The sequence below is a fragment of the Panicum hallii genome, chromosome 8 (assembly GCF_002211085.1).
Source record: "Panicum hallii strain FIL2 chromosome 8, PHallii_v3.1, whole genome shotgun sequence".
Lineage (NCBI taxonomy): Eukaryota > Viridiplantae > Streptophyta > Magnoliopsida > Poales > Poaceae > Panicum > Panicum hallii.
The window spans coordinates 1,799,329-1,819,895 of record NC_038049.1 but is presented as its reverse complement, the minus strand read 5'-3'; the positions used below and the strand labels follow the sequence as shown (position 1 = coordinate 1,819,895).

General features: G+C 51.5%; 5 protein-coding genes across 5 annotated transcripts; 3 read left to right on the top strand and 2 right to left on the bottom strand.

The window, feature by feature from the left end:
- Positions 1 to 814: 814 nt before the first annotated feature.
- Positions 815 to 3,310, bottom strand: LOC112903265 (BTB/POZ domain and ankyrin repeat-containing protein NH5.2). The gene is made up of 2 exons (XM_025972500.1): positions 2,839 to 3,310; positions 815 to 1,955 (listed from the first exon to the last, which is right to left on the bottom strand). The coding sequence occupies exons 1-2, from the start codon at positions 3,307 to 3,309 to the stop codon at positions 1,008 to 1,010; spliced, it is 1,419 nt and encodes a 472-aa protein (XP_025828285.1). The 5' UTR covers position 3,310; the 3' UTR covers positions 815 to 1,007.
- A 3,512-nt stretch (positions 3,311 to 6,822) lies between these two features.
- Positions 6,823 to 8,489, top strand: LOC112902566 (scarecrow-like protein 3). Its single transcript, XM_025971684.1, has 2 exons — positions 6,823 to 7,200; positions 7,398 to 8,489. The coding sequence occupies exons 1-2, from the start codon at positions 6,823 to 6,825 to the stop codon at positions 8,487 to 8,489; spliced, it is 1,470 nt and encodes a 489-aa protein (XP_025827469.1).
- A 1,957-nt stretch (positions 8,490 to 10,446) lies between these two features.
- LOC112902153 (scarecrow-like protein 3) lies at positions 10,447 to 12,219 on the top strand. The gene is made up of 2 exons (XM_025971081.1): positions 10,447 to 10,824; positions 11,218 to 12,219. Exons 1-2 carry the CDS (start codon positions 10,447 to 10,449, stop codon positions 12,217 to 12,219), a joined length of 1,380 nt encoding a protein of 459 aa, XP_025826866.1.
- Positions 12,220 to 13,437: 1,218 nt separating this feature from the next.
- LOC112902565 (scarecrow-like protein 3) lies at positions 13,438 to 14,943 on the top strand. The gene has a single exon (XM_025971683.1). It carries the CDS (start codon positions 13,438 to 13,440, stop codon positions 14,941 to 14,943), a length of 1,506 nt encoding a protein of 501 aa, XP_025827468.1.
- A 2,878-nt stretch (positions 14,944 to 17,821) lies between these two features.
- On the bottom strand, positions 17,822 to 19,027 carry LOC112902786 (probable calcium-binding protein CML36). The gene has a single exon (XM_025971962.1). It carries the CDS (start codon positions 18,781 to 18,783, stop codon positions 18,220 to 18,222), a length of 564 nt encoding a protein of 187 aa, XP_025827747.1. The 5' UTR covers positions 18,784 to 19,027; the 3' UTR covers positions 17,822 to 18,219.
- Positions 19,028 to 20,567: the final 1,540 nt, after the last annotated feature.

The following is a 20,567-nucleotide window of genomic DNA, read 5'->3' as shown; positions in this document are numbered from 1 at the left end:
ATTGGGCAGTATTTAATCGGTAATAAACTAATAATAGCTCCGATCTAATTAACTTCGCGAGAGGGATTGGAAATAATTAACAAATTGAATAACTTTGATCATATGGAAACTTTTATTGTAAAACTGAGCAGCCTTGGCATAAGCAAGCAGCAAGAATGGTGAGTAACCAAAAAACCAGTGACAGAATTTATGAGAGAAGCAATCACGAAACCCTACTAGCTAGAAGTGCAAAGTGCCAACCAAAATAATTCTCATGTTTGACTACCCATATGCATGTTGACGTCCATTGTTTGTGGCACTATTGTTTCCCAGTGAGCTACTGGCAAAGCTCAAGTTTTAATCGGGTTGTCGCTGAGCATGTTGGACATATGTATTAATGCTGTACAGAACCATGCTAATTGAACTGCTGAAGCTAATGCATGCCTGTCCAATGAAACACTTCAGTTCAAACAGAAAGAGAAATTTAGGGCACAGTTGATGTCAAAATAGTTGTATAGAATAAAGATTTCTGGGCATAGTAGCTATTCAAATGGCAAAAGAAAAAATGGCAGTCGCTCCCCAATATATAATGGCTCACATGAGGTTGCACCCCGCTTTCCAACCGTCCAAAGGCTTCTACAGTCTCCAAAAGCTGCACTGCATAAAGGCATGTAAAAACACCAGCAGCTAAATCCTGAAGCTTGCTGCTGTACACTACTACTGGAGCTAACTCGAGCAAGCTCTGGACTGGATTGAATGAAGCCACATTACAAGATTATTCATCACAGTAGTGGAGATTGGAGAATTTGAACAAAGCAAAACAGTTGCTGCCCAATCGATCAGTCATTCAAGATCGAACAATCCACATCAAATACCATGAAATTCTTGCTCACATCTCCTAGCTAGTTAAACAATCGCTAACTAGCTACACCGTTTCAAATAAAAATGCGCACAGAAGATCGAACAGAGCTTGAGAAAGATCCGTGGATATATATATAAAAAAGACAATGCTAGATAAGGATTACTTCTTATGGGAAGCCATTGGGGAAGTACAAGTTGGACGGGCTCCCCCGGCCGCTGTTCCCTTTCCTCGCATCGCCGGCGACCGCCGCCGCCATCTCCTGGCCCTGGTACATGAGCGTGGAGTTCATCGTCAGGCTCACCAAGCTGTCGTCGGCGTCGCTCCTTGGGAAATTCCCGCCGTCGCTTCCTCCGGCCTCGCCGCCGGCGCCGGGCGCGCCCTCGTCGCGCGTGGTCACCATCACCGCGGACTGCACGAGCTCGAGGCACAGCCTGAGCTTGTTGGGCTCGATGTGCGTCAGCCCCGGCACGGCGCCCTTGAAGAGGAACTCGGAGGTCAGGCTGCGGAGCACGTCCAGCGGGGTGACGCCGTCGAGCGTCCTGGCGTTCGGGTCGGCGTGGTGGTCCAGGAGGACGGACACCATGTCGGGGGAGACCATCTCGGCAGCCAGGTGCAGGGCGGTCTTCCCGGTCGGCCCGGCGCGGGAGTTGACGTCGGCCGCGCCGAGCTCGAGCAGCGCCTTGACGACGTCGCGGTTACAGTGCTGGACGGCGTAGTGGACGGCGAGCGCGTCGTCGAGGTCGAGGCCCTCGCCCATGACCATCAGCTTGACGAGCTCGATGTCGGCCGCGTCCAGGGCCCGCCGCATGCGCCGGATCTTGTGGTCGCGGTCGGCGGCGGAGGACGGCGCGTTGATGGGCAGGTAGTGGTGGGTGAGGAACGGCGAGCGCGGCGTGTTCGCGGCGGCGACCGGGGACTTGGCGCGGATCTCCTCAATCTTGGCGACCACATCGATGGGGAGGTGCTTGGCGAGGAGATCGGCGGAGAGGCCGGAACGCGCCACCAGGTGGGAGCAGGTGGCCCAGAGCTCCTGCATCTCGAACTTGCGCGACGCCATGAGCACCTTCATCACGTCGTCCACGGACGCCTCCTTCACCATGCTCTCCAGCTGCTTCTGCAATGCGCCCTCCAAAATTAACCACGGTTAGTACCAGATTCCCCAATAATCAGACAGAAATCGCAGGCTATTAGCAGCATGAAATGAAGTGCCTAATCGATCAGAGCGTACTGCATGGTTCTCATTGCAGCAATATGTGCAGCATGGAGCTTGACTGTACTTGCATCGGCATGGCAGTTGTACGGCAAGGTGTTTTGGAAATGATGCATGGCATGCATCGAGTTGTTGCTAGGAGCTGGTGGTTGGATCGATCTCCGAGAAACCCTAGCGATCGATGCAAATTGCAATGAAATGAAACGCCCGTGCGTGCAATGGGATGTGATGCAAGGAAGGGACAGCAGACATAAACAAGGGCGTGACAAGCCCCTTCCTAGTAAAGATGAGTCAGAGAGAGGCTGGGCTCGATCCATGACAAGTGATGACAGGTGCAGTATGCAGACGCGAAGCGGCAGAAAAGCAAGCGAGACTGTGAGAGACTAGAGACGACTCAGTCCCCTGCAGCTGCAGCCTGCCACACACGACGCAACAAAAAAAATGGATAGAATAATGCGATCGAGAAGAGAGAGCTCGAGGGAGCACTGATGGAGGGATTTCTGCCGATGATACTGGCGCAGGCTCAGAGGGCACAGTAGCAGGCCATGAATCGGAAAGGCAAAGTGGCAACCTAGGGATCTAGTCGAGCATGCGTGCAGGCCGGAGCAGCTGCTCAGCTCAGCGTGATTCTCTGGCTCCATCTTGAATTGATGCCACTGGAAAGATGCTCCAGCTTCCATCAATCATGGGTTCATGGCAGGGCTAAGCTAGCGACCATGGCGGATGCTTAATGAATCGATGGTGCGCGCCCAGGTGTTAGCTGCAGATCCCGAGAGGAAATCCCCACCTGGACCAGCAGCGCGAGCTGCTCGACGCCGAAGGAGCGCGCGGCGGCGAGCGTGTCGAGGGCGAGGTCGACGGCGGCGCCGCAGCGGGTGTGCCAGCATCCCCTGGCGCCGCAGCCGGGGAGCGGCCCGCTCTTGGGCGCCGCCACCGACGCCTGGCCGCTGTAGAGGAACTGCAGCACGAGCACGAGCACCTCGTACCGGATGGAGCTGACGGGGATGACCAGCTCGGGCGCGGCGCCCGCGGGCCGGGCGCCGGGGGAGCCCAGGGGCGGCGGCGGCGGGGGCTGGTGGTTGGGGTCGAGCCCGCAGAAGAGCTTGCGGAAGAAGAGGCTGCGCGCGGCGAGGACGCAGCGGTGGGCGTGCACGAGGCGGCCCTCGACGCTGAAGGCGACGTCGCTGAAGGCCTGCCCGTTGATGAGCAGGTTGAGGTAGTCGAGCGAGAGGGACTTGAGCGAGTCCTCCGAGCTCATGATCTCATGTGCAGCAAGCCGCCGGCAGAGGGAGGGGTCGCAAAGGCGCGCCGCGGCCGGGGCGACGGATCGGCCGGCCCGGCTTTCCGGAGAGATAAGGCGCGGATTTTGGAGGAGAAAGCAGGCGGCAGGAAAGGAGGGGAGCACAGCGCCCGGGCGACTGTGGAGGGAGGAAGACGATGGAAAAGGCAGCTGGCTAGGGTGAAGGGTGACCGCACTGTGAAAGGGATCGGAGGAGGGAGCGGCGTGCGCTCTCACTGCTATCGCCTCGCGTCGTCGGGGCCCTCCCCTTCGCGCTAGCTAGCTACAGGGAGGGGTACCCTTCACGATCGCTGTGGCTTTGTGGGTGGGGACGCGCTCTCTACAGTCTTTGTCTACAGTTCCATTGATGTGTGCACTCTGCGCGAACAATGGCGGAGGTGAGGGAGGCAACTAGGCAAGGCGGCAGCCATTGACCCAATGAGAGAAGCTAGCGTGGTGGCGGTGTACCCTGCAGCTGTGTGTTACTGAGGCCGGCGTTGGTGTTATTATTATCTTTTTGGTAAAGTCAGTTCGAATTAAAGTGGGGATTGTGATTGGTCCAGATCTTAGACATGGCTGGACGACTGGACCAACCTCGGTCAAAATAAAGGTTAGCGACGCAAGTAGAAATGTCTACCGTGCGTGATTATGGACAGTGAAAATCATTTGAACCATCGAAACAAGAATATTAATTTTGCCTAGAACATATAGTACTGATAAATTAAATGAAAAATACAGTATGTCTAAGTTTTGTAGTGAAGGCGATTTATAAATTTTGCTTTCAATAATTTGGACCAAATTTAAGAGTTGTCACTATTAGCACATTTTACACGTGACATACACTACTAAAAAGAATTGCGGACGGATAAAAATATATTTTTAGAGTTGGGTGCATTACCCGTCCTAATTTCTCGCAGTTAGAAATACTATTTTTAGGGACGAATAATGCGTCTGCCCCTAAAAATAATTTCTAAGAGCGGATCATGCCATGACCCGCCCCTACAAATCAATTTTCAGAAAATAAAGAAAATTGCAGCCAGCCACCACAAGCCCTGTACTATCGAGGTATAATTTTTTTGACGAAATATATACACTTGCATCACCCTAGGCTCGAACAGCATACCTCAAACCTCGCGCGTACCTTCTTCTCCACCACACTACACAGTCACTTGTGACTTTATAAGGTATGCTATTCTTTTATATCAACTCTAAAACTGATTTGTAGGGGCAGGTGACGCTATTATCCGTCCCCACTCGCCCCTAAAAATATTTTCTACTTTATTTTAAAAATTTATTTAAATCTTTACATATAGCAAAATAAATTTAAAAAATCACTGTAGATAAAAATATGCCAAATATATTTCAATGTATATAAAGGTTAAGATTGTGGAAATCTTAAAGTATGACTTGAATTGCATGAGATACTGTATAGTCTTAGCTATTAGATAACTTATAATGATTTTTTAGACTATTAAATGATCTTAAATGAAAAAGTTATCAACTACAAAATTGTAGGTTTCTTCAATCTCTATAATTTTGATACAAAGTTTGACTTTACCGAGATCATATGAAAAAGTTATAAATTTTTTTGCGTGGGACTATTTATTTGTAGAGGGGGTCATGTTATCACCCGCTCCTAAAAATATATTTTCAGAGACGGGTGAATTGCTATAGTAAACCCACTCTATTTGTAGGAGCGGGTTATCTTTTGGGCCGCCCCTAGAAAAAAAATAAAAATAGTGCATCCCTACAAATCGTTTTTGTAGTAGTGATATTCATTATTTAATTTTATGACCAAAGAGGTCATGCCTACTTGTGTTCAAACTCCAATTTATTTGAATTTGAATTTGGGATTTTTATATTATGCTCAAAAGTGAATGTCTCGAGCTAATATAAGGTAGACAGGGTTCAAAATTGAAATTTTATTGGTAAAGATATAATAATTGCATGCTCAGAGTTTTTTATTTAATTATTTTGAGCTCAAAGCGCAGCCAGTTGTTTAATCTCATGTGTTCTAGGTTGTTTCTGTTGAGACTCAAAATCATACGTAATATTGCGAACAAGCTTCTAGCTCGAGTATAATCATGCATGGGAGTACAATTAAAGTACTACTACCATGCACCTAAACCATAACGCATAAGAGCGTTTTCCCTTCAAGTGATTTAAAAACATCAGATCCTGAGTTGCACTTATCAAATGGTTGTATGTGCAGCTGTACTCAGTTTATCAGAAACTTTATTTTCCTACTTCATTCATCCAGACTGGGAACGTTCCTGAAAAGAGATAATAACTCAAGCCTGCATGATTTTTTGGTCTTGTAAATAAATATTATTGCCACGTGTGTATGCATGCGCGCGATCAGCATCATGCATGCAGGAACAGTAGTATCACACAGTAGGACAGAAAGTCGGTAACTTTTGACTCCTTTTGCTTTTGCCTCCTCTCCTCTCCCCATGCTGATCCCATTGTCCTGTTGTTATTTTTCACCTCGGTCCACGATCATATTCCAAGCAAACGCATACTAGTCAGCACGGTCTTTTACTGTTTGGCACTCTCGTATCATCGTCAGTACGCCGCAGAAGTATACTGGCCATGCCTGATAGATCTGACGCTGATGCAGCTCTATTTTAATCATCTGAATATATGGTAAGAATCAAGAGATGTAGAGATGCATGCACTCATCATTCATCAGCAGCGTACGATCCGGTATGCTTTGACCGCTGAACACATGTACAGAAGCTAGCTAGCTCGATCGATCGGCAGACCAACCAACCAATGCAATGCAATGCAAAGCGTACGTACGTTAATTTGCTGGTTCAGAATTGATTGGTGAACATGGATGCATTTGGTTTCTGGCAGAGATCGACCCATAGCACGTCTAACAGCGTTTGGTGTCAACTGTACAGTAGCCAAGACACGGACAAGCAGGGGCCGGCCGGCGTTATTCCATCTGCTGCATGCATCGATCCTGGAACGTAGAGAGATTCTTGTTTTTTTTCGATGGAAAAAAAATGCAGCAATCACAGTCAGAGATGATGATGGTAGATGGCACATTAGGCATCTGATGGACCCGTGCTGCAATGGTGATGGGCTGAAAATGCAGACAAGTGCGCATTCAGGGATGAGCAGGATCCCGGAAGTTCACCTAGCAACTAGCATGGCGGCGGCTATCCAAAATGTTTATTTTGTCCTCCATAGTCCTAGGAGGATGACCACAAAGTGAACTTGTCCCCTGCTTCCTAGTGGATAACGGAACCAAAAACTGGATATTCCAATCCAAAGCCTTGTATTGCTTCAGCGAGGTCACTACTTTGTCACCATCTGCCTAGCTCCTCCTAGTAGTCTCAGAGGTTTGTCATGAGCCCCAACTTGTAAGCCAAGCACGGCGAGTATAAATACGGCAAGGCCATGAACTTGCAAGGCCTGCTCCTAGTCAGAACACTGGAGCTGTAGCGTGTAGGTCTTACAACCACCTCTACACTACGCTCTCAGATGCATCCTCCTCCTGAGAACGGCCCGGCCTCGCGCCTCGCGCATCTGGGCCGGGCCCTGTGCGAGTGCGCGGCGGACGTGGACGCCGGGTCCATGGAGAAGGCGGCCCGCTGCCTCTCGCGGGCCACGGGCCTCGCCGCCGCCGCGCGCGACGGCCCGCTCCCGCGCCTGGCCGTGCCCGTGGCCGACTGCCTGGCGCGCCGCCTGATCCGCCCCATGGTCCCGGCCGTCGCCGGCGCGCTCATCGACCCCTCCGACCACCTTGACCGCCGCTGCGTCAGGGCCGCCCGCCGCAGCTTCTTTGAGCTCAGCCCGTTCCCCAAAGCGGCCGTCGCCGTCGGCAACCGAGTCATCCTCGAGGCCATGGAGAACGAAAAGGTTCTGGCTTGTGTGCTAGACTGCTTGCTAGTAGTAGCCCACCGAAACAGAGCTACTACAAAATAACTTTGTGCTAAACCCTAGCAAAATTGGAATTGCTGGCAATTTGAAGCAGTGACGCCATCAGATTTACTGTAAATAATTGTGCTACTCGTAACACTAACAAAAAATGGTTTCACCTTTATTACCATGATCAGAACGTCCACGTCATCGACCTCGCCGGGCCTGCGGCGCAGCCAAGCCAGTGGATCCAACTCTTGCGCGAATTCCACAGCCGCCCGGAGGGCGCGCCGCACCTGCGCCTCACCATCGTCCACGATGACGGGGAGTTCCTCGCCAAGGTATCAGAATCGCTCACCGACGAAGCTGACGAACTCGACGTGCCGTTCCAGGTTCATTGCATCGCTGGCCAGATCGAGACGCTGGATCTCAACGACCTGCACGGCGTCCTCGGGCTGAAATCCGGCGAGGCGCGCGCGATCGTCTGCACGACGCGGCTGCACCGCCTCCTCGCCGCCGCCGATGACGCCGCGAGTAGCAGCCTCGGCGCCGGGCACCATTTCAACCAGATGGCGAGCATCGCGCGGCTGCAGCAGATGGCGTCCGGCTCGTGCCCGCCGAGCATCCGCGGCGCCGCTTGCGAAGGCGACGAGAGTTACAGCAGCCCGGCCACGCCTCTGGGTTTCATCTCGCCGCCGCTAACCACCCCTCCGTTCCAGATGCCGCCGGCGCTGGCGAGCTTCCTGTCCGCGGCGCGCGCGGCGTCGCCCAAGGTCGTGGTGCTCGCGGAGCAGGAGGCCGGCCACAACGGCGTCTCCTTCCGGAAGCGCTTCGCCGAGGCGCTGAGCTACTACGCCGCGGCCTACGACAGCCTGGACGCGGCGGCGGCGGCGTACCGGAGGCCCGCCGCCGAGCGCGCTGAGGTGGAGCGCGCGGTGCTGGGCGAGGAGATCAGGGACGTGCTCCTGCGGGAGGGCGCTCGCCGGCGCGAGCGGCACGACCGGCTGCACCAGTGGGCTCTGCGCATGGAGGTCGCCGGGTTCCGGAGCGTGCCGCTGAGCTATGCGGCGTTGAGGCAGGGGGTCGACACGCTGAGGAGGTGTGGTGTGGGAGGATGCGAGAGCAGAGAGCACGGGGGATGCCTGCTCCTGTGCTGGAGGTCGTGGCCTCTCTACTCGGTTTCGGCATGGCGGCCGGACAGAGGCTCGGCTTATGGAGTCGGTAGCGAGGAGTTGTATCTGTCACCGTCAGCACCGCCTGCACATTGCTTTGAGGAGCTGATGTGCTGATGATGGCGGTTCAGTCGAGGGAGAGTAAATACCGTGTTACACTTAACTAAATGAGCTAATGTGCTCATTGCAACATACTTAGAGGTAGTGAGTGAGTGATTCTAGATGATGATTGACTGGTTGTAGCTTTGCAGGAGCATGATTTATGCTGGATGGCATCTTACACCGGACGAACCAATGTGATTTCTTTTCCTGCGCATCTGTCTTTGAGGTAGGGATGATGAAGAACACTATGCTTGTGAGGTGAATCTCAGCCACCTAGACTGTGGATCCTTCAATGAAAAAGTCATTTCTACCTTCCTGAACTTTAGCACGAGTCCGCATTTCCTCCCTAGACAATAAAATCGTTCGCTAGACTCCTCAGACTCGCAATACCAGACACATGACCTCCCTAACTGGTTTATCTCAGTGATTTTTCTCTTTTTTATATTTATTTTGGCTGAAACTTTCAAAAGTTATAGTAAATTACAAAAGATCATAAAATAGAAAATTAAAATTTGCTGGACTCCACATGAATAGATCTAGTGAACATATGATATGATATAATTTAGTAAAAAAGCTATTTTATTTTTAGATATATATACTTTTCTATAATTAATTCATATCTACAGTTTTTATGGTTATTATGGTGAAATTTTTATGACGGGCTATATGATTAAGCTGCAGTAAAACGCAATGCTTGTGAGATGAATCTCAGCCACTTCAACTGTGGATCCTTCAATAAGTTTATGGGCCACGGCTAGGGCGTAGTTAATGGCCAACAGCCTGCTCGTCGTCTTCTGGCTCATAGGCCGTAGCCTAAACGCATCTTCGGCTCACCCCACCAGTACCCTTCGTCATCTGAGTGCGGTCGCAACAAGGCATCGCGGCGGGCGCCGGCGCGCCGGCGACCGATAATCTCCGCCGGGAAGCCAATGCTAATACAGACCGAGGGGCCAGGTACCCGAGCCCCTCAGCGGCCTCGGTTCCCCTCGCGTGGCCAATCACCCCGGCAGGCGGCAGCAATGGCGCCCCAGCGCGTGCGCGGTCGCCTCCCAGCTCTCCTCGGAGGCTCGGACTATACAGGTCACGGGCTCACGGCTGGTTGTGGTAAATGAGCCCTTTCCACTCACTGATTGTTTCAATTAAGGTTGCGCCTGAGCTTGTAGGTTGAAACTTGAAATGACGCGAAGCTGCTGTGGATTACCAAACTAGTTGCAGGTTCTTCACCCAGCTTCTGATCGAATGGTGATCTGTGATCTATCACATTCTCGGCAGTTCATGCCTCCATATATGATTTCGCTATTCATGAATCAGGACCAATGATCCTGTATCTAATTAGCCATTCTGAAAATTTCCAAGCCCCACCACAACAGTATGTTAGCGGTTGCTTGTCTTAAGTATGCTAGCCACTTGGCTAAATTCCAATGACTAGTGCATATACTCTTATCAAGAGAAAAGATAGTGCATCCAGCCATGTTTGCCCATGTATAAGATCAGTGCCTTCCTTGGCAATTTTCCTGGTCCAAACAACAGGATGTTTGGGTGGCCGGCCTGTCAGGCTGTCACACATGCCTCCAAGGACGACCAGTTGCTTTACTGACTCAGATTGTTGGTGAGGGAATTTTTCAAAAGATGATGACAATATGCATTGCCAACATATATTTTGCCATTGTAAGTAGAAGCCACACCTCTTCTGGAAATACCACATTTTTTTTCTTAACCCAAATCCAAAGAGAACATTCTGAACATTCCCATAGTATTCGTTTTCGGTGCGGACCACTCAACATGTAAAACTTTGTTTTTACCATGAATGCTTCCAAATGTCCTAGTGTTGTCCTATATAGAACAAAACCCCCTTATCAGGTAATTCGTTCATGCTATGAACACGCTATAAATGTGGCAGTAGCAACAAATAGAGAAGTTGCTCAGGCTAAGACCACCCGAACCAAATTACTACTTGAACATACCAAGAGTGATGTACATGCCACTTATGCAGGATCAGGGCAAAGTGGATCACTTGGCGCAGCTTGGCCCGGTCCTGTATGCGTGTGCCGCTCATGTAACCGAGGGATCCTTTGAGAAGACTGACATTGGTCTTAGTCAGATTAAAAGGCTCACCTCCATAGTCGATGGGCCGCTGCAGCGTCTGTCCCTGATCATTGCTGACAGCCTAGCCCGTCGTCTTCTCTGCCCTATCCAGGGCTTTGCTGGTGCCCTCATTCATCCATCCGACTACTTCGAGCAGTCAGTCCTTCAGACTGCTCGCTGCAACCTCGCCATCCTCAGCCCCTACATCAGTTCTGGATTTGTCACCATTAACCGGGCCATCCTTGAATCAATGGAGGTTGAAAAGGTCACGATGTACAATATACAAGTTTTCATGCTATTTCCATTGCAGTGGCTTCCGTATCTACTTTGTGCTCAAAACATGTAGGTTTTCCAGACTTCCTTTTCGTGTCTAATTTTCCTTTCGTAAAAGGCCGGAATAAAATTGGTTAGTGTTCTGATTTCATGTCAACATTGCTGCTTACTTGCTTTCTGATGATGTTGGTCCAGTATCAAAACATTTACAGTTTTCTTTGAGCAATACTTAACTGCGTTGTAAATTTATTCGACTCCCAATTGCAGCCTAGGTTAAGGCAGGACTGTACAGTATAATTGCTGCCCAGGCTAGCAGTTAATGATAACAAAATTCTATCTAGATATACGCATGCCTGTGACCTTCTAATGCCAATAGTAACTGCAGGTTGTCCGCATTATCGACCTCTCCTGCTCAACCGCCCACCCACGGCAGTGGCTCAAGCTCCTTCATGACTTCCATCGGCGACAAGGTGGGCCACCTGAAGTACGCCTCACCGTTGTTCATGATGACAATGATTACCTGGCCAACATGCGGACGCTGCTATCTAACGAAGCTGACAAGCTCAAAATTCCATTCCAGTTTAGTTCTGTGATTGGCAGACTAGAGACCTTGGACTTCAGTAATCTTCGCAATACCCTAGACATAAAGTACGGTGAGGCAATTGCCATCAGCTGCTCTCTACAGATGCATCGCCTACTCGTGGTTGATGACAAAGTGAGCTGTTCTGGTATTGGTCAGCTCCAGAAAATGGCAAACATCGCTCAACTTAAGCAGATGGCCAGCTCAGTGTACAGCCCAGCTTCCACACTGAGCTATCCACCAACACCATCTCCTCAGTGTCAGACGCCGAATTTGCTGGATAGCTTCCTCAATGCTGTCCGTGTGCTCAAACCAAACATCATGTTGGTGATGGAGCAAGATGCAAACCACAATGCCTTGCTGTTCTGTGACCGGTTTGTGGAGGCACTTAACTATTATGCTGCCCTTTTTGACTGCCTCAATGCACTGGTTGCAGCCAACCCGCGGAGGGCCGATGAGCGGGCACGGGTAGAAAGAATGGTCCTGGGGGAAGAGATAAAGAACATACTTGTGTGTGAAGGAGTCCATCGGCATGAGCGACATGAAAGGCTGAGCCAGTGGGCAATTCACATGGATAGGTCTGGGTTTGACCATGTGCCACTCAGCTTCCGTGCCATTTGGGAGGGTAAACAGAAGCTCATGAGCTTCGGATTAAATGGATGTCAGAGCAAGGTAGAAAGTGATTGCCTTCTGCTGTGCTGGGGTTCCAGGCATCTCTACTCTATATCGGCATGGAGGCCACATAAAGGCTCAGCTTCTGGGAGCAGAGAGCATATGCTAGTGCAGCCACAGCGCCGAATAATATGATGAGACAATTAGGCGTCTCCGTTCATCGCAATTTCTTTTCTTTTCTTGCTGGTGATGCGCAGGATATGTCTGGCAGTTTCTCCTTTTTTTTAGAGTAGCAGACAGCGTTTGGTGTGAAGCCTGATTATGCATGTATAGATGAAAGGATTGTAATGTTTTCACTGAAAAATAATGTCAAAGTACAATGGGAACCCATAGAGACAATTAATTCATCGTACAATGTTTTGATTCCCACCACTCGGTTCCCAGTTTAACATCTCCTTATTGCAGGGATGTTTTCATGTGAAATACGTTGTTTTTGGCCAAGTTCTGTTGTACTAACCTTTTGGCTCTCCAGGTGGACATAAAATAAAGGGCAAGATTTGTTTTGAAGGTTGCCAAATTATATGCCACTGACATTATGCTGATAAGTTTCTTTAAATTGCGTATTAAGATGTCATCCTTACGTGGCTCAAGTTTCTTCTAGCAAACAAGAACACCCTGGTCCTCCTCCTCTGCCAGTCTGTCTTCCCATACCATAAACTTTCTACAAAACAGAAGGAATTAGCATTCTAGGTCGAAACAAGGGCATGCGGTCAAATTTCATTGAGTACTCCAAGAAGAGCCCACCTTGCAATCACCTACCATTTGTAAACCTGACAAAACTAAAGTGTGTACTTCTTGTCCTCTGGGAAGATGCAGTTTGTACATGAATGCAAATTTTGGAGCCATGTTAGAACCATTTGAACCTCACTGGTTGGTCATGGAAAACAAATATATAGCTTGAGTTTTCTGTCAACCTTTTGTATCTCTATGCAATCTTGTTTTCTGAATATCCTGGACCAGAGGAATTGATCACAAAATTGTCTGGTAGTAGCTCCTGATCCAAAATGTTGCTGATATGTTCCAAGAGAATAATTCCAATCTGCCTAGTTATTCCACCGAGATGCAGACGACATCACTTAGCCCTTGCCGCATATGCATCCAGTTCTGCCTTGTCCCTTTTGGCATCCCATGACAATGTTAACACCAGGCACCTAACCTAGGAACGTATGAACTCGAGAACTTGCAGGCTTGCAACATTTGTCGGCACACCAAGAACACAACAAGATCCAACTATGGAGTCGTCCTCGATCGCTTCCATTACCGCTATATCCAGTACGTACTGAAATCCATTGGCCATAGCTGCGTCCAAAACTGGGAGTTCAGTGAGGATTTTGCTCAAAAGTCTGTCTGAACATGGACATATTCCCGGAGGACACGGTGTCGTCGGCGACATCGTCCCTGTACTCGCCGTCGCCGCACGGGTACGGCTCCTGGGTGCAGGAGCTGAGCCATGACCAGCAGAGCGTGCGGCTCATCAGCCTTCTGTACCAGTGCGCCGCCGAGGTGGCCGCCGGCGCCTTCGACCGCGCCAACCACTGCCTGGAGCAGATCACGCAGCTGGCCTCCCTGGACGCGCCCCACACGCTGCAGCGCCTCGCCGCCGTCTTCGCGGACGCGCTGGCGCGGAAGCTGCTCAACCTCGTGCCGGGCCTCTCGCGCGCGCTGCTGTCCACGGCCAACTCCGCCGAGGCGCACCTGATCCCGGCGGCGCGCCGCCACCTGTTCGACATGCTCCCGTTCATGAAGCTGGCGTACCTGACCTCCAACCACGCCATCCTGGAGGCCTTGGAGGGGGAGAAGTTCGTGCACGTCGTCGACCTCTCCGGCCCGGCCTCCAACCCGGTGCAGTGGATCGCGCTCTTCCACGCCCTCCGCGCCCGCCGCGGGGGCCCGCCGCACCTGCGCATCACTGCCGTGCACGACGGCAAGGAGTTTCTCGCCAACATGGCCGGCGTGCTCGCCAAGGACGCCGAGGCGCTAGACATCCCGTTCCAGTTCAGCGCCGTGGAGGCGAGGCTCGACGAGCTGGACCCGGACGCGCTCCGGCAGCTCCTCCGCGTCAGGTCCGGCGAGGCGCTCGCCATCAGCGTGGTGGCGCAGCTGCACCGGCTCCTGGCGGCCGACGACGCGGGCAGGAGGCACGTTCCGGGCAGCAGCTGCCTGACCCCGGTCCAGATCATCGCGCGGTCCAGCCCGAGCAGCTTCGGCGAGCTGCTTGAGCGGGAGCTGAACACGCGGCTCCAGCTAAGCCCCGACTCGTCGTCCGTGGTCTCGTCGCTGTCGCCGCAGTCCCCGGTGCTGCAGGCGGCGGCGGCGGCCCAGCAGCAGCGGCCGGCGGCGGCGAAGCTGGGGAGCTTCCTGCAGGCGGTGCGGGCGCTGTCCCCGAAGATCATGGTGGTGGCAGAACCCGAGGCGAACCACAACGCGGCGGCGTTCCTGGAGCGGTTCGAGGAGGCGCTCAACTACTACGCGTCGCTGTTCGACTGCCTGGAGCGCGCGTCGGCGGCGCACCGGTGCGCGGCGGAGCGGGCGCGGGTGGAGCGGCTGGTGCTGGGGGAGGAGGTCCGCGGGGTGGTGGCGCGGGAGGGCGCGGAGCGGAAGGAGCGGCACGAGCGGCTGGCGCAGTGGGCGCGGCGGATGGAGGGCGCAGGGATGGAGCGGGTGGGGATGAGCTACGGCGGCATGATGGAGGCGCGGAAGCTGCTGCAAAGCCTCGGGTGTGGCGGGTCGTACGAGGTGGTCCACGACGCCCCCGGCGAGGCCTTCTTCTTCTGCTGGCACCGGAGGCCGCTATACTCCGTCTCCGCCTGGAGGCCCGCCGCCGGCCGGCACAGCGGCGGCCGGCTCGTCGGCTCGTAGGCCATGGTGGCGGCGTTGCAGCTGCTGTTGCTGCATGCATGATTGCACGTGTGTACAGCATCCCTCGTGCCGTATTTGCGTGCGTCCTGGACTCTGATTACGGTGTGATTGAATGAATTGACTGTTGCTTGGTGTGGTGATTGGGCTGGAGAGAAAATTGAGCTTGTAAACTTGTTGCTTTGAAGGTTTCGTTGTAGAAAGAAATTGATCATCCAGGAAAACAGTGATAACGATACACTGATGACCGATGTTGCGGACGTGCTAGTCGGAGCGGCCTGTGGCGACGACCATGTAGTCGGCGCAGGCACCGCCGTGCAGCCCGCCCTCGCCGACGGGGAACACGCGCATGTCGCCCGCCCGGACGTCGCGCAGCACCTTCTCCACCTCCGGGAGCTCCAGCAGCGCCGCTGCCTGCGGCCGCGCGGGCGAGGCGCCCGCGGAGGAGGAGAGGAGGCGCGGGAGGAGATGCGGATCGCACGGCGGGGATCATCGGCGGCGGCGACAGGATCTTCGACGGCCTCTGTTTTCTTCTTCTTTCCGTTGCCAAGATCGGGCTTTGCGGTTTGGATGGCGCGGCGGGCGGCGCAGGACGGCAGGACCGGAGCCGAACCAGGGGCTTATATGAAAATGATAGGGCCCTTTTTAAAAATAATCGGATCGCGATTAATAGTCTCGATCCAATATAGGGGGTTATATGAAAAATATTAGGGGGTAAAATGAAAATATTCGGATCACGATCCATAGTCGCGATCCAAATTAGGGAGTTATTTGTAAGTATTAAGGGTTATTTTTGAAAATTCAGGATCGGTACCGAATCCTCTACCGCGGCTCGCCGGAGCGCCGCCGCCTGGCGCCGTCCGTCCCCTGCGTACGTCTTCTTCTTCCTTGTTCCTGTATTGCATCCGCCCCAGCTCGCGTGGACCGAGCGTGTTCGGAGCCCTAAGGGGCTGTCTTTGTTTGGTCTGACAAGAACGCCTGCTTGCATCCCCTTCCTCTGGAAGCCCCAGTGCGGTGCTCGCTTGCATCCAGCCATGGCTACGGCCGTGCAACTGCCTGTTTCTGGAGGTGAAGGGACGGGCCCACGGGCTAGCGCAAGCGTTGCGGACATGACGCGCAAGCAAAGCCCTGCAACTGGACGAATTTTGAGCGTGAATTCTGAATTCAATAAAACACTTCCAGTTCTTGAACAATAACGCAAGAAGCCAAGAACCAAGAATCTCTTGCTACAAGATGCAATCGATCGATGAAGCAGATAAATAATTTTTTCCGTTATCTTGCAGCAACTAGAGCTGTGGTTGCAGCGAAGGAAGAAGAGCGCCATGCCTCCCTCACTCCTCGTTGTCGCCTGTGACAGCAATTCAAGCGTGATGGCTGTCAGGCGCCTGAACTCTGAACCAAGTGAAGAAGACAGACACGATACTGACCGGGAAGCCTCGTCGCGGTCGCAGGCGGCGCGGCGGACGGACTTGGTGTGGGGCAGCGTGGGGGAGGAGATGTCCTCGAAGAGAACCTGCGTGAAGTCATCGGCGGCGTGGTCCACCGTCCACCATGTTCCGGACTTCCGGTAGTCGGCCACCTTCCGCAGAATGTAGAGTTTCAGACAAGTTCAGAATAAGAAAAAGAGCAAAGTGACTGACCACGAATTAAGATTAATTCAGAATAAGAAAGAGAGCAGACTGACTGACCACAAAATTTAGATGCTCTGAGCCAACAGAAAAATTCTTTTGCAGAATGTACAGAATAATTTCTAATCTTTCAGCAAATACTGGTTAATGAAATTGTTAACATGGAGTCTAAACCTGATGGTCACAGTTCCTTCAGGCATAGAGAAGCCAAGCCCCTTGTTCTCCCTGTCCTCCTCCGGATACAGAATGTTGTTGCCTCATGCATGCCCAGAAAAAAAGGGAGTTTTATCCTGAACCAATAACCTCTTGGGAAAAGTAATCAAGAAAGTGCTAGCTCATATCTGGAAGGGCATATCAACATTTCAAGCACCAACTCAACTCACCATTCACGGCATGGTGCTCATGGTTGCTCCTGCTGCATCCTATATTCCTATCCGCCTTCCCCTGCTGCTCACTACGAGCTGAACCCAAGAGGCAGGCAACTGTGATGCTATTTGTTTCTGAAATAGAGATCAGCGGTGGGAAAGGAGGAACAGATAACCATAAATGAACTATTTTTTCTAACTCCTTCCTTTTTCATGTATTTTTCTCATCAGAAAAAATACAAAAAACATGTCAGTTATTTTGAAGTTAGGTGGTTGGGAATTTCCGACAGCCAGATTTCAGGCAAAAGCTCTGGAGCTGTTTCATCAATTTTAACAAGTGGAAACGTTAGCTCGGCATCTTTTACTTGGCAGTTTCCCAACTACTCGTACCAGTCATTAGCCCATTCTACGTCATCGGCGTGCAGTTCAAGTCTGAGATTTTGGCCTTATATGTATGATAAGCAAACTTGGTTGTCAGAGTTTCACAACTTTTTGATCGGAGTTCCTCAATTTTTAGACAGATAGGTATTTTTTTTTACAAAACAAAAATAGCGAAGCCCATACTTGTGTTGTCAACTTGTCATATACTGCACATAATTAACACCACAATATCGTACAAAGTACCGACTGGTACAAGACATAAAAGGTGGTGACAATGATGTATCATAGATTATGCATAGCCTTAACTGCCCAGTTCAATGCAACAAAGTTGGAGTAATGATGAACCAAACGTATCATAGTACAAATGTCCCAAAAATCCAATTTCGAGCTCAAGATACTAAAATAAAACTTCTATTTTTCTGCACATGATAGTCAATTAGACATTCAAACAATTAGACCCTTGATCAATATGCAGGTTCTGTTTATTATATATGCATGGCAAAAGCGTAAATGAATATTGGACGATTTGATTTGATTGCCAGAGAAACATTTCTAGAGAGAAACAGAACCATAAACAAGAATTCTAGAATCCAAAACACTACCAGCTGTAAGACCTAATTGGCTGCAGAAATTCATCCCTGAGTGTTCGAGGCCGGAACTTTTTCTTAATCTAAAGAAAACCCTACCAGGCAGGGGCCTTTGATTATCAGCGGTGGCTCAACCTGGTGTGGATCAAAACAAACAAAATTCATTCGTGATTACTGGACTAAAAGGAACAAAATATGTAGAGGCTGGCAATCTTGTTGGATTCACCTCGCGCGACCAAGGATACAAGCAAGTATTTGCATCGGCGACATCAAAGAACAGCTGCACTAGCTAGATACGCAACAGAACACCGACAAAATTCACACCCCTTGCGCCATCATGCGCGCGAACTCAGTGAAGCAGACGAAGCCGTCGCCGTCGACGTCGACGCCGCCGATCATGCGTCTGCAGTCCTCGACGGAGCACCGGTCGTCCCCGAGCGAGGCGAGCACGGCGAGGAGCTCCTCGGCCGAGATCCTGCCGTCCCCGTCGGCGTCGAACACCGCGAACGTGTCCCTGAGCTCGCCCTCGTCCGCCGCCGCCGCCTGGGCCTCGGCCGCGATCTCCTCCAGCAGGACCCCGGACCCCGCCGCCTCGGCGAGCATCTCGGCCAGCTCCTCCTCGCTCGAGACCACCCGCCTCAGGGCTGTCTCCAGGTCCTCCCTCGTCAGGGGCGCCGCCGGGTTTCTTCTCTTGGGCCCCGACGCGGACGCAGACGGCGGCGGCGGCGGCAGGACGGTGCGCGGTGTCGTGAGGGCGGACGCGCACTCGTCGGACGACGACGTGGTGGAGCCGAAGGAGCCGCTCTTGCCGTCTTTTGATCTCGTCCTCCTGGTCACCTTCTTGCCAGATGAGGAGCCGAAGAACGGCACGCTAAGCTTCATGGGGATGGTACGTGCTACCTTGTAGCCGAGGGATGGAATTGACGAGAGGATCGGAGGAGGGATCGAGGTAGTAGGAGGGGAAGGAGGCAGGAAGGTGAGGGGTGGAGAAGACGATGCCGCGTTTATAGGCAGGAGCAGGACGCGGGAGAAGGAAGGCGATCGAGCGAGTGAGCTTCCGCGAAGCTTCGCGCCCGGCGCGGGAAAAAAACGGCCGGTTCGCACGGGACCTACCTCTGCGGCGTGCGCGATGGCGATGCGATTCTTTCGCCTCCGCTTTGAAGGTTTCTCTCGCTCAGTCGCTCGTTTAAGCAAGGAAGGTACGGCGGATGCGATGGATGCTTTTGCATGAGACGAAAGAGAACTTATGAGGGTTTTAACTGGAAGTCTCGACGTCTCCGTCGAAAAACAACCTGACACCAAGCGCAATTACGCAAATGGCCAAATGGAAACATGAAACAAGGCAACAAACTGATATATCTACATGGAAACTGATTCTTCTTTCTTTTTCTTTAAAGAAAAAGGCAACCAGCAAAACTTTTGACAGGCATACAACCGAAAAAACAGGCACCAAGAAAAAAAAGATTGATTTCACTTTGCAGCAACTTGTGCTAGTTAAATAGTAAGTACATCAAGGTAACAATGGTCAACTACTGCAAGCCGATAGATATCGGAACTGAACTTTTTTTGTTGACCACTATGCGATCCAACAGTCAGTCTTCACACGGGTGCAGAGCTTAGAACTTGCAGTTGAGTGACAGGGACGTCAAGTCGGCAGCACAGCAGATACTTCTTGAACCGGGAAATATAGTTTCACTGTCATCAGTATAGCACTATAGACAGGTTAAGCTTTGGTGTCGTGTACGGCAGTATATCATACTATACAGGCCTCACGAAAATCGGAAAATGCGTGGCTACCTGCGAAGGATTTGGTGGATGTTCGAAGCTGCCACGAAACTTCCGATCGCGTTTCGTAAAGTTTCAGGAAACTAGTAACCTGACGACGACGTACAGTGCGAGGTACAGACAGCACCGTGAGTTGGTTTGGAAACTCGTCAGGAATTTCGTCGGCCGCGTTACGGCTGCTGCGCTGCCTCCTCCTCGTTCTTGTCTCCTTGGAAACTGCAAAAGCCAGCAGCACCCACAGTTAGTAACCTTAAGCAGTTAGTTGTTGAGCTGTAAAGTAAATGGTCGTGCTTGCCAATGCCATAGTTCAATTCAGGCTCGTCAGCACTAGAGTTCGCTTGATGTTGGCAAGGATCAAAGGTAAGCAATGCATCTATTTTCTCTCCGAGTTTTGGTAAACACTACTGGTGTCTGCCTGCCTGGCATAAGCTCCACTCGTGTAGCATTCCAGAAGCTGTGCACGGCCGTAGCTGACTCGATGGCATTGTTTGTACAGAGAGATATGCTTTTGCTTGTACTTTTGCGTGAATATTTGATTGAGCCCTATGCTCATCGTGTTGTATTTTTTTTCAAAAAATGCCCTTGTTGTCGATAGAGAGAAATGTCAATTTTATTTCCATAAAAAAGGCAAACACAAAAAGGAAAAAAAAGGAGCCGAATCAAAGGTAGGGCCAGCCAACAACTCTACTCAATCCATCGAACCGAAATTGCAACTTCTCTGCTATTCTGCCCACAGTTCGAGCGACTCCATGCCCAGGAGCTCCCGGCTGACCGGCTACCATGACGACGCCTATCACGGACAGATGTGGCAAAACAAAATTTCTTCAGCCATACAACACCCACGAAGCGATACATCCTGCGGCAGCTGTTCGCATACCCAG